General features: G+C 44.7%; 1 protein-coding gene across 1 annotated transcript in view; it reads right to left on the bottom strand.

Moving 5' to 3' along the window:
- Positions 1 to 452: 452 nt before the first annotated feature.
- Positions 453 to 16,290, bottom strand: part of LOC110291780 (sodium/potassium-transporting ATPase subunit alpha-4) — a 35,224-nt gene continuing 19,386 nt past the window's right edge. The window contains exons 14-23 of the mRNA XM_021159049.1: positions 12,744 to 12,880; positions 12,202 to 12,352; positions 11,754 to 11,922; positions 10,079 to 10,233; positions 9,817 to 9,940; positions 9,025 to 9,170; positions 5,178 to 5,308; positions 4,957 to 5,058; positions 1,042 to 1,133; positions 453 to 771 (exon numbers count right to left, since the gene is read on the bottom strand). Of these exons, the coding sequence (XP_021014708.1) occupies positions 743 to 771; positions 1,042 to 1,133; positions 4,957 to 5,058; positions 5,178 to 5,308; positions 9,025 to 9,170; positions 9,817 to 9,940; positions 10,079 to 10,233; positions 11,754 to 11,922; positions 12,202 to 12,352; positions 12,744 to 12,880 (1,236 nt within the window). The 3' untranslated portion in view covers positions 453 to 742. The remainder of the gene's footprint in view (positions 772 to 1,041; positions 1,134 to 4,956; positions 5,059 to 5,177; positions 5,309 to 9,024; positions 9,171 to 9,816; positions 9,941 to 10,078; positions 10,234 to 11,753; positions 11,923 to 12,201; positions 12,353 to 12,743; positions 12,881 to 16,290) is intronic.

Here is a 16,290-nt window from a genome sequence, read left to right on the forward strand (position 1 = left end):
AGTGCCGTGGTAACCCTAACAATATGTAGCTCAGCTGCTCTTGTCTCCCTTGCAGTATCTGTTTCTAGCTAGACTTTGAAGGCAGCTATTTGTCCCTTACACTGACAGGACATCAGAGATCGATCTTAAAATAGGAAATACCCCTCAGGGTTAAATATGCCTGATTTTCTGTTTTTAAAGCCAGGGTCTCACAATGTAGCCCTGCCTGGTTTGGAACTCACCAGGTAGACGGGCTAGCCTCAAATTCACAGCGATTCACCTGTCCCTGTCTTCCAAATGCTGGTATATTAAGACTGTGGGCCCCCACACCTAGCCCCAGATGCTGGATTCTAGTACATTTTTAGTCTCTTCTGAGGTCCCTGGAGGTCCCCTTTTGACTAATTACAATGTAGGTGTAGGAATGGAGCTTCGCCGAACTCTGTTCCCTCCAAAACAGACTTCTGCACACCAAGTAACCTGAGGGTTGTTCCAAGTATTTATCTCTAGACAGGCTGCTGGATGTAACAAGACTGCACATACTCGCTGAACCCCAGGCAGAACAAGCTGGGCTTTCCTTCTCTCAGCCTATTCCATCTCCTACCAGAGACTCTTCCTCCAGCCCCAGGAATGTATCTCTCTTATCCAGAGTCAATTCAACCCATACAACGGTGGCCCCTGCTCAGCTCTATCTCAGGTGTCATTGTTATACTCAGTCCTGGCTCTCGTGAGACCAATGTCATGTGAAGATCTTTCTCTGAGGCAGTTAGTAGTATGTCTCCTTCTCCAGCCATCCTGTGGAAAAGAGACCAAGTGAGCAGAGAGAAGGACAGCAGGAGAGCTATGCAGACAAGAAGCAGGTGGAGAGGCTGTCATGTGCAGCAGGGCCCCAAGCACTGGGAGGAACACGTGAGGTTAGGAGTAGAGGACCAGGGTCCTGGAAGAGCAAAGGACAGACAGTGAGGTAGAGAAAGCCAGTGGGTGTGGAGGGAGCCGATGGGATGGGAAAGCTCATGAGAGGGCCAGTGACCACTCGAGGGCAGGATCCAGGGTAGGTAGCCTTACCACCAGGCCGTCTCCGGATGATAAGTTTTCTGATTTCATCATAGACGAAGATGAGAACACTGTAGGGAAGTGCGCAGAACCACCAGTTTATCCTGCAGAGAGCAAGAGTCGGTCAGTGTGGCTCAAGAGGCACAAGCCAGAGAAGGGTGAGCAGCAACGGTGTGGAGAAACCATGGAGACTGAGCTGGGTGGTGAAGATGGGGAGGCAAACTGAGATACAGTTGATTTTCTGTTTGAGGAGGTCAGAGCCCTAGTGCTAAGCGATTGGGGTCAGAGAGGAAAGTCACAAGACATATCTAAAATGCCAGTGGCCATATGATAAACGTCATGTGCAGAGTTTATGTAGTTTATTGCCAGCTGACAGTGAGTTGCTGAGAGCCCCCTCTTCCTCCTGTTGCTTTTCTCTGCATACTCTAAGTCTTACGGCTGAAGAAGGCAATCGATACATTTACTCACGTGTGTTTATATGTACTTCCATATGGCAAAATAGACACTCAATTTTTCCTCTTTGTGCCTCTTCTATAATGAGGGTACAGGAAGATGGATTTAACGAGTTTTATACCCTTGAGTGTCATAGAGAGCAGGGTATAAATCAATAGCACTGTTCAATAGTTCAATGGAAATACAATGCAAGGGCTGGGAGATGGCTGGAGATAATGGTTCAGTGGGTAAGGTGCTTGCTGCACAAGCCTGATCACCTGTGTTTGGGTCCCTAGAACTCGTGTAAAAGCTAGAAGCACTAGCACAAGCCTCTGTAATCCCCCAACGGGGGATGGGAGGCAGAGGCAGGAGAAGTGCCAGTGTCAGGTAGACCAGTTAACCTAGTACACACAGCTGTGAACAAGAGAGACTTTTGGCTCAAACAAGCTGGAAGGTAAAGGCTAAGGCTAGCCCTTGTCCTCTGACTTTCTCATGTGTGTTGTAGCACATGTGCACCTGCCCTTCTTTGGGAACACACATCATATGTACACACCGACATCCACACACATAGAAAAAAATGGAAAAAGAGAAAAATATAATGCAAACCACATGTAAAATCTAAGTTCTCTAATGCCCATATTAAGATAAGTGGAACATGAGAAATAAATTTTAATAATTAAATCTAATATATCAATATAATTAAATATATTTATTATTCAAATCAATATATCAATTATACACTTACACTTGAACTTACACTTCAACATGTGTAATCACTATAAACACTACTTTGTTCTGTTTGGTTTTAAAACACAGTCTTTCCAGATGAGCCAATCTGTCCTCAAACTTGAGATCCTCCTGCCTCAGCCTTTGAGTGCTGAGATACAGGTATATACTCCCAGTGCTAATCAATATAAAAATGACTACTCAGATAGTTTGAATTCTTCTTTTAATACTAAACCTTGGAAATCTGGTGGTGTCCTGTTCTGCTCACCTGTCTTAACTCAGTCACCAAGTGTTTCCCCACCCATCTCTGCAGGATCTCAGCATCCAGACTGGCCCTGAATTGCTGTGTAGTCAGGCAGGGCTAGACGCTCCTGATCTTTCTGGCTCCATCTCTCAAGTGCTGGGATCATAGGCATGCATCCCGCCACATTTTATAATGTGATTTTCAAATGGCTAAAAGGAAATACCGTCTCTAAAGGAGTAAAATTATCTTATCCTTTCTTTCCTTTCATTTCTTTAAAAAGAAATATTTTTTTAAAATGGGGTCTGTAGAACAGGATGGCCTCAGACTCAGAGATCTGCCTGCCTTTGCCTCCCGAGTGCTGGGATTAAAGGTGTGCACCACCACTACCTGGTTGTTGCTTTATTTTTTAACTTTGAGTTAAAATTAAAATTACAAATACGCATCTCATGCTCATTAGTCATACTAATCAAGAGCTCAGTTGTCACACATCGAGAGCGGCAACCATATTGGACAGCACAGACATAGGCCAGGGTTCATTTGCTACACACACCACAAATATAATGTACTATACACACCAGTAACATACAAATACTTTTCCATTCATTGAACAACAGTTATATGTGTACCCTGGATCTGTGTAAGATACAGGGGAAATAAAAATGGTTATATGCTGCTCTTTTATCTTGAAGAGTTCAGAGAGATCAGAAAGACGAGCTGAAAGGGCACACAGAATAATAATACTAGGGTACAAGTGCTGTGTCCGAGATGCCTACTGAGTGCAGTAGTTATTGACATCTTCAGCAACGAAAGCATAGATGCTATCAGTAAAAGATTCTCCATAGACAGATATGCCCAGTGCTTAAAACCAAGCTCTCTGTAATCCTCAACACTGCCAGATTCCAAATTTTTTCAGTGCTGGAGCACAACCCCAGAGCCTCACATATGTGCAGAGAGAATCTCCTGTGTCCTGTGTAAAAGCACTCACCTGTCAAGAAAAAAAGCCTTTGGCCAATGAGCTGAGGCAGGAAATAGGAGGTAGGAGTTGGGCAGAGAGAGAAAGAGGAATTCTGGAATAATAATCAGGTGTGGGAGATTCCCCCCAGACAGAGGAAGACAGTCACGTGAAACTGAGGACCAGATAACCAGCCACATGACAGGACTTAGAATAAAACAAATGGGTAATTAAGATATGAACTAGTTGGGGAGAAGAGCCAAAGCTATTGGCCTAAGCATGTAATCATATACAAGATGTCTCATATGGTTATACGTGTGTCATGCCTGTGCTCTGCCACCACACTCTACCCCCAGCCCTGCCAGATGTGTGCTGATGGCAGAGGCTCAGAATGGTAGCACATTTCTTTAAAGTCACAAAATTTAAAGAGCTGAGCTTCAAACTTAGGATTGCTACCGTCTAAGGCTATTTCCATCATTAACTATTAGTTGAGCACCTATATTGTATGAAGCAGTGTGTATAACACTACAAGGGATCCTTAGGTAAGCAAAGCATGTGAACACGCAAGAAATAAATACTAAATCATCCTAAAGGCTGCCGGTGCAGGTGACATCGTGGCCATAGGACAGGTACTTCTTCTTTTCTTAGTAAATCTTGGATTTATTTTTTTTCCAAACCTGGGGATAGAATCCGGGGCCTTGCACATGCTAGGCAAGCACTTTGTCACTGAGCTACACCCTCAGTCTCTCTTTAAAATTTAAGATTACAAACTAAAGCTGACCGTGGTGGCACACACCTATAATCCTGAAACTGAGGTGGGAGGAGTTCAAGGTCATTGTCTCTACCCAGCAAGAGCAAAGCCAGCCTGGGTCTGTGAGCGTGAGACCCTGCTCGAAAAACTTCGTAAGTGTGTATTAATGTTAAAGCAAAGCATAATAAAAAGCTGGGACTTGAATGAGAAACCAGACACTAAGAATTTTACTGGGGTCGTTCACATATCAAAACAGATTATTAAATCTCATATAGTAAAATATTTTCACATTAAAACATACACACATACATACATGCATATATATATATGCAAAAGAATTAGTTAAGCTAGCTATAAATTTGGCTCTTTGTTTTGAAACAGGGTTTCTATCTCAGATTGGCCTTCAAATGTACAATGTCACCAAGAATATCCTTGAATTTCTGATGCCTCTGTTTCTGTCTCCTAGGATTACAGGTATGTGCCACCTGGTAAATTAGACTATTGCCATGATTATATTAGGACCGAGAATCATGTATCCTTGCCCAGCTCTGTCAGATGCCGTCATAAAATTCCACTCAATTAAACACTGCTAAGTCTGCTGAATATGCAAGTCCAGCAGCTTGTGATCTCCTGACATAGTCTCCGATACCTCCCTAAATAAAGGCCGTGTATTTGAGTGTGAAAGGACCTCGCAAGTCCCTGAGGGTAGCTCCACTAATCTGGCAGTCCCTACCTGGCGATTGTCCTTTTCAAACACATATTTTCTCCCACTTCTTCCCAAATGTCCTTCCTCCCTGAGCTGGCACCCCTTCCCTTACTCACTTGAGTGGGTACATCCGCAGGGACACATCCATGCCCGGAACGTAGGACAGGAAAGCTGCCAGGACTGTCTCCTCAAGGAGTCCAAATATTAGGATTTTGTTTCTGGAAAGACAGAGTGATGAGTGTAATAGACACAGGAAGAGAAGTCGAGGAAAGGGCGTGTTCAAGCATGTGGGGGGGGGCATCGGGGAGGGATTTGGTAGCTATTCGTGGACACACACTTCATGCCCTGCTTGAAGAGTGAATTTCTGCGTGTCTTGCAGATGATGAGGTCAGCCCACTGCACAATCACGATACTGATGAAGAAGGCCGTTTGGCATGTGAATTCCACCACCTTCCGCTGCTCATAGGTCTGGGGGTAGGATGAGAAAAAAAGTGGCATCTGGGTCAGAAAGAAGTTTAGATCTATCCAAGAGTTCCTTGTCTTTTTTGTCTTTCAGGACCCAGAGTCTGAGCCTTGCATTCTCTGGATGCCTCTAGCGCTGTGCACATAGCTGTCTTTCTTATAATGTTTGTGCATTTTCCCTACCTGACTCAAAGTTCTCTGGATCCCTTCACCATACTTTGCCTATTAAGTATTATGTAGCACACCTCAGTAAGTTCTTAATAAATTAGGAATATGATTAAAAGAAAGTGGACTTAGGCCAGCAGAGTCCAGAGATCTTAAGTCAGAAAGGAAGGGAGAGCCAGAGGGCAATATGAATACAGAGGGGGGAGAAGAATGGTAGACAGAAGCCCGAGGCTGCGGCTCAGTTGTAGAGTGCTTGCCTAGCTCGTTCAAGGCCCAGTAGAACTCTCTCATTCATCTCTTGGTTCTCTCCTTTATATTGTATATATGTAAGGGACTTAGAATCTGGTAGGAGGCCTAACTATGCTAACAATGCCAATGCAATAGATAAGTTACAACAGAGGAGCCAAGAATGCTGTAGGAACACAGAAGAGGTGCATCTAAATTACCCTGGGGGAAAAGCTGGAGGAAAGACCCCCACATCTAAAACAAAACAACATGTTTCTAAATATAGACAATAAGAAATTAGTAGGTAGGTTTGCACACTATTAAGCTACTAACTATAAAACCACTTGGGATGTATCTCAAGTTGTATTTGGATAGAAAAAGCCTTCAATGATTAGAAAACGAAGGTTAAGGTGGTGTACCCCTGAAATCCCAGCATCTGGGAGGCAGAGGCAGGTAGACCTCTGCATTCAAAACTAGTCTGCTCTGCCTAGTAAAACATTGTCTCAGACAAACAAGCAAACAAAACAAACAGACGAAAACTTGTTGAGCCAAACATAGAACCAAGGCCAAGGCTAGCCAGCATATTTGTGTGCCCGCCAGCTCTGCACCACCGTCTGTGCCAGTCCCTGCCATTGCTTAGAGACTTTAGAGTCTGGCTCGCCGTTTCTTTACTCCTTCTCTGGGCCTCTCTCTCTCTCTCTCTTTTGAGATCTACTTTTTATATTTATGAATAATCTTCCATTGCCATGGCTCCCCAGGTTTTTTATCCCCTCTAATTCTGTTCTCCTCCACAACTCTACGTAGGCAGCTTGCCTGCACAGCCAGGCATTAGATATTATCCTACACCCTTTCCAACAACACCTAGAGATTTTCTGCAATTTAAATTTCAGGCATATTTGTCTTCCATGTTTATCCTTCTATCTCACTCCAGTATCTCAATTTCAATATTTTCAGGTCTCCCTTGGACTTACTTAAAATCTGTTAACCTGATGTGTTACACACACACACACACACACACACACACACACACACACACCCCTCTTTCCTCCCATAACTAGAGTAAGCTCCACAAGACCCATGGTTTATAGGCTGAGTGTGGTGGACCACACCTTTAATCAGCCTTTGAGAGGCAGAAGCAAGAGGTAGGTATCGACTTAGAGGCCATCCTTGGTCTACATGGGAAGGAGCTCATGACTTGATCATTTTGGTTTCCTGTCATATCCCAAGGTCTTGGGTCAGTTTCTAATATAGGTTGTGATAAGTAGGATTAATGAAAGTTTTTTTTAAAGATAAGGAACTATTACTTTAAAACTGTAAGTAGTACACTTTCTGGGTGGGGAAGCTCACAGCTCTGCCATCATGAACTCTAACCCCCTAGAACTGTAAGCCTAGAATAAACTTTTCTTTTCTTTTCTTTTTCTTTTCTTTTCTTTTCTTTTCTTTTCTTTTCTTTTCTTTTCTTTTCTTTTCTTTTCTTTTCTTTTAAGTTTTCTTGGTCATGGTGTTTTATCACATCAATGGAAAAATGACTGAGGGGCCGAATAGATGACTCAGTGGTTAGGAGCAGTTGTTGCTCCTGCAGTTCAGTTCCCAGAACCCATGTGACCGTTCACAACCATGCTTAACTCCGTTCCAGGAGATACAATGACCTCTTCTGACCTCTGTGGGCCACACAAGCAAAACCACACATAAAATAAACATAAAAGAAAAAAAGAAAAGAAAAAGAAGAGAAATGTGACTGAAACGGAAGTTGATATTGCTGTGTTAGACCTGACCATGTGGTTTTCGTGGAGGCAAAAGGAAAGAAAAATTTTGGCACTTTGGACTAGAAACGTGATTGAATGCTGCAAGCAGAGCTTATTGGGCCAATTGAGCAGAAGTTTGGAAGACAGTAGTGGGTCAAAACCTATGTAGATCATGGATGCCCAGGTCAAGGGGACTGAGAGAAGAAGGCCACTGGACCACAGTTCGTTCTTGTGATATTTTGGTGGCTGTTTTCTGCCCTCATCCTAAGAACTAAATTTAAAAGTAACAGACCAATTCCTTAGGCAGGGGAGATTTCAAGATAGCCTAATATTGACTTTATTAGTAATTATTAGTAATTACTCTTATGTAAGTCAACAATGAAAAAGAGCAAGTGGGAAAAAAAGAGAAATAGAAAATGTACAGCTTGAGGAGAAAAGGAACACCAGGAAGTTTAATGTTGGCCTCCAAGGCTTGAGCTGAGAGGCATAAGGAGATTGAGGAGAGACCTGACCTACATCTGGACAGAGGCAGGGGTGCCCTCAGGGTGAGACCTCGCAAGGAAGCCAAGCATCCACCCTGCAGAAGGAAAAGGCCTAGGGAATTTCCTGCTTCTAAAAGGCAGTAACAGAAGCTGCTGCAAATGACATTCAAGGGGGACAGGGTTTGTCCCAAGTGTCATTCACATGATGTTGGCTTTAAAGCCATGAAGAAAAGAAAAAGGTGTGTGGAATGTTCTGTGGATATAGAGAGCCCCTGAGGCCAGGTATGTGTCAAGGTAGTCCATGCAGAAAAGCCCTGAGAGGACATTATATGAAGCTATGAAAGTGAAGCCCGACTTGCACAGGACCCCAACATGGTGGAGATGCCAGACAACTGTTGTCAACCCATTCTTATAATACTTTATATGTCTTCAGTATCTAAGAGAAGTTCTTGTTGTGTAAAATTATTTATTTATTTATTTATATTTTATTTTTTTTTTTTTGGTTTTTCGAGACAAGATTTCTCTGTACAGCTGTGGCTGTCCTGGAACTCACTTTGTAGACCAGGCTACAAAGTGACTTCCTCGAACTCAGAAATCTGCCTGCCTCTGCCTCCTAAGTTAAAGGCATGCGCCACCATGGCCCGGCTTAAAATTATTTTTAAATAGATTCATCTACTATAAATCAAAATCATGCCACACCTTGGCTGTGGGGAAGACATGTAGAATGTAAAACTAACAAGAGCTTGAGTTGAGCTTTTGGGAGGTGTTGGTACTGTGAGTGGTAAGAACTCTAGGCATCGCTGAGTCCTGGAGCATGGGAGCATGGATTTCTTCTGACTGCTTCATGGTGGTCAACTGGATGAAGCCACAGTGTATATAAAAAGTATCTTTTTTCAACACCTAAGATTTGAACACACATTTTTTTGAGACAAAGTCTCATAGCATATAGCCTAGGCTAACCTTGAAGTTACTATTGTTGCCTAGCTGAGCCTTCAGTTTGTGGCACTCCTACCATAGCTTCCCAAGTGCTGCGATTATACTGCCACACTTGGGAGACTCCCTCAGTCTGACTAGTTCTGATCCAAATCCTACCCTTTTCACTTACCCACTGCTGCCCATAGCTGTCCTCTAGGTCATTTAACTGTGTATCATCCCAGTATAGACGGATACCCAGAAGATCAAGAGGCTTAAAACCATTCTCCGCCAGGATCACAAAATAGGTGAAAAATCCAGCCAGAGCCTGTATCATCCCTGTGAGAGACAGAGTCGTCAGGGAGGAGAGTCTGTTCAGAGAATGGCCCCAAAAGGCAGATCATAGCTGGTTAGCGTGTCTCTGCATAGTGACGAAGATTCTTGTCATTGGTGACCTGATCTTGCCATCTCTGAGACTTGCTTCCAAAATCCTGACATTTGTTTCTAACCATGTTAAGCTTGCAGAGCAGAGCTATTTAAGCCCTCTGGCACGAATCATAGAGCTATAGGATTTAGAGTTGGCCCCACTGGATTTTGGTCTTGCTTTGGTCCATCCAGGGTCATCTTTGGATCATAGACTCTTTTTAGAAACATTTTTAACTTTAATCATGTGTCTGTGTGAGGTATGTATATAAGCATAGAGCCTACAGCTGTCAGAAGGACTTCAGAGCTACTGTAGAGTGTTATCTCTTTACTCCTTGCTTCACATATGGAAAGGGGCACTATCGCTTTATGTAGGTTTTCCCCTTTACTACTGGTCTGTAAGGGCAGCTCAGAGATCAACAGTTCTCTGGTCCCAGAGCCAAGCTCGTTTCTTTTTTGAAACACTGTTCCCCTGACTTCTAAACAGAGGTGTCTAAACGGCCAGCCACCGCCACTGTCACCCTCCCATCACCCCTTCACCCCTGCACTCCCCTAGGCTCACCAATCTGCCCATAGGCCATGCCAATAAGACGGTTGTTCACAAGATTGTCCGTTTTGGGGTTCCGTGGAAGCCTTTTCATGATGTCACTTTCAGGTGATTCATAAGCCAGGGAGATAGCAGGGACCTGGAGGATGGATGGTGGGAATGACAGGTATGCGGGGTTCAGAAGACACTCTAGAGCTGTCCTGTCACAGGATGGGTTTTTTTCCTACACTCGACGGATCAGATCGTAGGAATCCCCAGAGTGAAACCTGGCGCTCACCATGTCAGTGCCCAGGTCGATGCAGAGAATGGTTATGGTGCCCAGAGGCAAGGGGATGCTTAAGATGATGAACAGCAGGAAGGGGGTGATCTCAGGGATGTTGCTGGTCAGGGTGTACGCGATGGACTTCTTCAGGTTGTCAAAGATGAGGCGGCCTGGAGAGGAGAAACAGCCAGAGGACACACACCTCTGACAAACTGACTCCTGGGAAGAGGAATCGCTAGAAAGGGGTGGTCCATGAAAACGCTGGGAAGTCGTAGACCTTGGGAGTGGGGGTGGGGTGGAGGTGGGGGTGGAGGTGGGGACATGGGGGTGGGGGCCTGTGATTTCTCTGCAAACTGTGTGTCTGTCAAGTAAAGCCATGGTTTATTAGCCATGGGCAGACTTCGTACGTTTTGTTCTTGGATTCACCATGGCTAGTGTTACCTGATCTCTGAAATTTGGGCAGAGTTGGGCAGAGTTAATCCTGGAGGTGGCTGAAAATACCAGTGTTAAAGTCTTTGCAAGATGAAGATGGAATGGAAAGAACCCAAGCTTGGGTTTGAATCTGATTTTTCTGCTTTAACTTGTGACCTTGCTTATCCCTCTGAGTGCCGCTTCTCCTGCCTTGCAAGCAAGGTATGAACCTGAGTCTGGCCTTGGCTACTCTGAGTGACACTTATGCCTTGCAAGATAGCTGGGTCTAGCCTTGGCTACTCTTCCACAGGCTGTCATTTCTTCCCCTTAACACTCTCTCTCTCTCACTCTCTCTCTCTCCCTATTGCTTTAACTTCCTGTGAAATCTGCCTTGCTCATTGTCGGTCTCTCCCCACTACAAAGAAAGGTGTTCATGGGCAGGACTTTGTGTCTTTGTCTCCTGTCCTGGGTATAGTCATCTTGCAAATGGCGCTCAGAAAAATTTATTGAATTAAATAGATTTAAAATAATGTGCAAACTGTCAGGTTCATACCAGAATACAATAAAGTGGATTGGTATGTTTTAGTAAGATAGCTTCAGACAGAAATAAGGGACTGAAGCATGCAGCCTTATGGGGAGCCTCACGGGGCTCTGTTCCAATCAGCATTCTCTTTGAATCTGAACAATGCTCCAACTTCGTCTTTAAAAAGAACACTTAAGTATTAGCTGAATCTTTTTTTTTCTTTCTTTCTTTCTCTTTCTTTCTTTCTTTCTTTCTTTCTTTCTTTCTTTCTTTCTTTCCTTTCTTTCTTTTCTTTCCTTTTCTTTCTCTTTCTTTCTTTCTTTCTTTCTTTCTTTCTTTCTCTTTCTTTCTTCTTTCTTTCTTTCTTTCTTTCTTTCTTTCTTTCTTTCTTTCTTTCTTTCTTCCTTCAATATAAGGTCTCTCATTTTACACAGGCAGGCCTCAAAATTGCTGTGTAGCTAAGGATGACTGACCTTTAGCCCATGATCTTCCCTCCTCCATCATCTGAGCACTGGGGTAGTAAGTATTCTATGTGGTGTTGGGACCTAAGCCTGGGGCTTTACACCTGCTGGATGAGTAGTCGACAAACCATGTTACTCCAGCCCAAGCTGATGGAATGTTCAAGGTTTTGTCTTCTAATTTCTTGCAGTCCATACAGGATTGGGAGGTTGGATAGTAACCATAGGTAATGAAGGTAACGTACTCTAAGCCCCACTCAAAGGACCAAATCCAGCCATCAGGTACCCTCCTCCTCACCCTCCTCCACGCCTGTCACAATGGAGGCAAAGTTGTCGTCCAGAAGGATCATGTCAGCCGCCTGCTTAGAGACATCAGAGCCTGTGATGCCCATGGCAATGCCGATGTCAGCCTTCTTCAGGGCAGGGGAGTCGTTCACCCCATCACCAGTCACTGCCACAATGGCTCCCTAGTGAAATTCAGACAAGAGTGAAAAAAAAAGTGTGTGTTAGATTCAGGATTAGTCCCAAAGGTCAACTCCATTCCAGCATCTTGCGTTTAACTGTGCTCGGCCCTGTCTTCTGTTCCTGTGAGCTATTTAAGCCTTCGGAGAGCTTTCAAACTGAAGGCGATCAACGGGGTTCAAGATGGGATTCCCTCCAGTACCTTCCTACCCATTCCATGTGTTCCCTTGCTGGCTTTGTGGCTGGACTCAGTCAGGCTCCCCAGGGCCCCTTAGCTCCCTTACCAGTCGCTGACATCCCTCCACAATGATGAGTTTCTGCTGAGGAGAGGTCCTGGCAAAGACAATCTCCTTATAGGACTTGAGGATATTGTCCAGCTGTTGGGATTCCATGTCTTTTAGTTCTGAGCCATGCACTACAATGGCTTTAACAGACCTAAGGGAAGGAGTTTCCAAAGGCTAGATCAAAGTGCTGAGGCCTCACCTCAGGTTCCAGCAGTCTCTACTGATCTCTTAAGTTCTTCTGGTTTCTTTCCTACCCACTCTCCTTGTTCCCAGTGTGTGCTGTCCTCAGATTGACTCGTCCCATCCTTGACCCTCTTTGTCAGCCACTCCTGTCTTTGGCTCTCTATCTTTTCCTGTTTCCTCTGAAAGCCCAGTGACCTAATTACCTAGTTACTTTTCTGTTATATTTAACTTGGTAGAGTGTAAACCCCACAATCCTTCTTGCTGCAGGAGACCCCCAAGAACTTCACAAAGTGATTTTTGGCAGGACAGACTGAGGACGGAGGTGCAACTGTCAGGTCTGAGTTCTTTCGGGGACTCACTTGTTATTGACTTGACTGACAGGGATATTCAGCTGAGCAGCAATGTCCTCCGCCGTGTCATTACCTTCTGAAATGATACCCACACTTTTGGCAATAGCTTTGGCTGTGATGGGATGATCCCCTGTTACCATGATCACCTGAATTGGGAGGAGGAAGGAAAAGGAGAATGTTTTAGATAAGCTCTGGATTCTTTACACCTAAGTACCTCATTTAGTAGATCAATTCCAAGCACAACTCGTCCACATCCTTGGAGGCAGGGATGTCAGACGATGCGACACAGATGCTTCAGGTTCTAGATTGCCCAGGAAGAATTACAAAAAACAGAATTCCATTACACTTTGTTCCAGAAGCTGTTTGCAACTTTTAAGTAACAACACAAACACATATCAAACATTACGAAGGGATGCCTAGAATAATATGTCACCTAACTAAACTTCATCAGGGCCCAGTGCATATAGAACCCTACTCTGCTTTTGCCTTGCCCTTGCCCTTGCCCTTCCCCTTGCCCCTTGCCCCTTGCCCCTTGCCCCTTGCCCCTTGCCCCTTGGCCCTTGGCCCTTGGCCCTTGCCCTTGCCCTTGCCTTGCCCTGCACTTTCAATCTGGAAGCTCATTGTATCCTCTTCCCACCCAAACATCAGGTCCTTGTGCTTTTAACTTCCTTAGCATCCCGTTCTTCCCACATGCTACCACTTAGCACTTGTCTGTGTTGTGATCTCTTCCCCACTGGAATGAGAATGTTGAGAAGGGGAGGGGGCTGCACTTTGCCCCGCTACAGGGTCCTGCACTTAATAAGCCATCCACAAATAATTAAGGGATGAGGACTGAAGGGAAGATGGCAACCTGGGAACCCCTTTTCTCAAGGTTCCCAGATGTCCTCCAGGCGTCCATACAGATTTTCAAGCTCTCATAGGAGGGATCAGTGAGACACCTGAAGATGGCAACAGCTTTCGCTGCATTCAGGGTCAAAGACCCAGAAGAGGCCTATTAGCTTTCAAGGTGTGAATATACACACTGGAATGGTCTTTCTCAAAGAACTCGGCTATAGGGTTTCACAAACCCCATCATTCCACATCCCTAGCACCCCTGACTTGGTGGAAAAAGACAGCATGCTAACTAAGCTGCAATTGCACTGAGCTGGTACCCAACCTACTGACGGTGATCGTTCAGCCTTGTTGCAGGACAGTGGATCACCAGGAGCTCAGGCTAGGGCTGCCTGATAGTGGGCAACTAGAGAGGAACCGTAAGAGGACTACTTTTTACCTGTGGCTGAGACTGGGTCTTTACTGAGGAGATTCTGGGTTACAACACAATGCAAACTCCCCAGGGGCTCACCAATGGTGACCTAAGACCTGCTTCTCAAGGCATGCGTGTCTTCCTCAGCCATTCCTAGTCTCTCACCATGACTGACCACGACAGGGACTGTTGTCTAGTGGCTTCAGCCATACCACCCCAATGCCAAGCCAGAGAAGCAAAATTACAATGCTAACTCTCCCAAGAGTGAGCTCTGTAGACACAATGTTACAAAACACTCAGATATTCCTGGATGAGATGCACTCAGAGAAATAACAATGCAAGGATAACTCTCCCAAGAGTGAGCTCCTTAGACACAATGTTACAAAATACTCAGATACTCCTGTAAGAGATGCACTCGTATGACAGACATGTAATTCTACAAAAAAAATCTCCTTTTCAGGTAAAGGCTATGCAGCTGCATTTGGAATTCATTAAGTTCTGGAAGGATTTAATTTCCCATATGTTGGAGCCACCTATACCTCTCATGTTCTCACAGAGTGGTACCAACTAGCCTTGTGTTCCCGTCCACCCTTTTCTCCCAGATCAGACCATCTGAAACTTTCAAATGTCCGTAAGAAAGCTATGTCGCTGCTAGGACAGCTTTCAAAGCTTGGTTTCTTTGTAGAGGGAACCAGGCTTATAATGCGACGCGTATTTTCATTCTACTGAAATCTTCCTGATAAATATGATAGGAGTATTTTCTAATTTTTTAAAAAGTCACATTTGTTTCAAAGTCATGGGCATAGGGCTACCTGCTCAGTCCTGTTATCATTCCCTTGTAAAAGGCTTTGGGGCCACACAACAATTATATGACTTCTTTTATTCTGTAGTCTGTGACAGTCATCAGCTGTGTGTCACCACCACTTGGGGCAGGGCAGGAGGCTTGCCTCTGGAAGGCTTTGCTTCAGAACAAGCTCCTCTGTGTCAATTACATTTTGTACATTTTGAAAAATGATGCTGTTCACCTGTCTTATACTTCCCTCCAGGGAGACAGAATGAGTCATGATCCCTCAGCGGAATCTGCCAGCTTTCCCATCAGGTTAGCGAGCGTCCAGGAGGAGGTACACATTGTAGGGACACCCATAAACGGGCTCAGAACAAGGCCTTCTCAGAAAGCACCGAGGCCTCCTAGCTCACAGCCAGCCCTCAGAGTCCTCACAAACTATCAGGAGCTGGCTATGCCTTGGGCGGTGGTGGCATCCTGATTCATTTGACATCTTTGGGCCTCCCTACCTGCTGGTGAGCACTGTGGCTCTTCTTGCCAAAGAGATCCACAAATCCCCAGGTGAGATAAATTGCCCAATCCTGGCTTACAGCTTGTAAATAAAATACCTGGATTGTGTGTCTTTTATACGGGCTAGCTGGAATTTTAAGCTTTACTGCAGCTGACTATATTCACAATGTTACTCCTCACTCCCAATAGTCTACCTCAAAGCTCAGAGAAGTCAGATGGCTGACTGCCTTCTTCCAAGATATGGGATGGGAACTTCCAGCACTTTGGGGAAACAGCATCCATTATTCTATGGAGATGTTCTGTAACAATGTCATCTCCACAAAGAACTCACTGCCTCAGAGGTTTTCTAAGGTGGTGATTAAACATTTGCTACGTTGTAATTTCCCATATCACTTCTTCAGTCTCCACTCCCGTGAACCATCATTTAACTAAGTGCTATTCAGGACAACTTGCCAGCAGTAACAGGTCTAATATAAGAACAGCTCCCACTGAGAGCACCTACTCCCCCTAAGTGACTCCAACTCCCCTGCTCTAGCCAGCTCTTCCTAAGTCTTAGATGCAGGTGATCCAGAATATAAGGTATGAGCAGAAAGTATCAATATCTAATCTGTTATGTTGTGAATCTTGGGCCAGTGAGATGGCTCAGCAAAGGCACTTGCTGAGCAAGCCTGACAACCCGAGAGTTCAAATCCTGAAGCCCACAAGGTGGAAAGAAAGAATTGGTTTTCAAAGGTTATTCTCTGAACTACACATGAGCATCGTGGCCTGTTTGTATCCACACTCTTACACACACACACACACACACACACACACACACACACACACACACACACAAAATCATTCAACATTTTTAAAAAAAGGTATGAGTCTTTGATCTAGAAACCTGAATACACAGAATCTCAGAACTGGAAAAATCCCATTGCTATTGGTGCCCTATAGCTATGGAATCAAGATGAGGAGAGGGAGGAGAGGGTAGAGAGGAGAGAGAAGGAGAGGGGAGAGGAGGGAGGGGAGGGGAG

This window comes from Mus caroli, chromosome 1 (assembly GCF_900094665.2).
Source record: "Mus caroli chromosome 1, CAROLI_EIJ_v1.1, whole genome shotgun sequence".
Classification (NCBI taxonomy): Eukaryota; Metazoa; Chordata; class Mammalia; order Rodentia; family Muridae; genus Mus; species Mus caroli.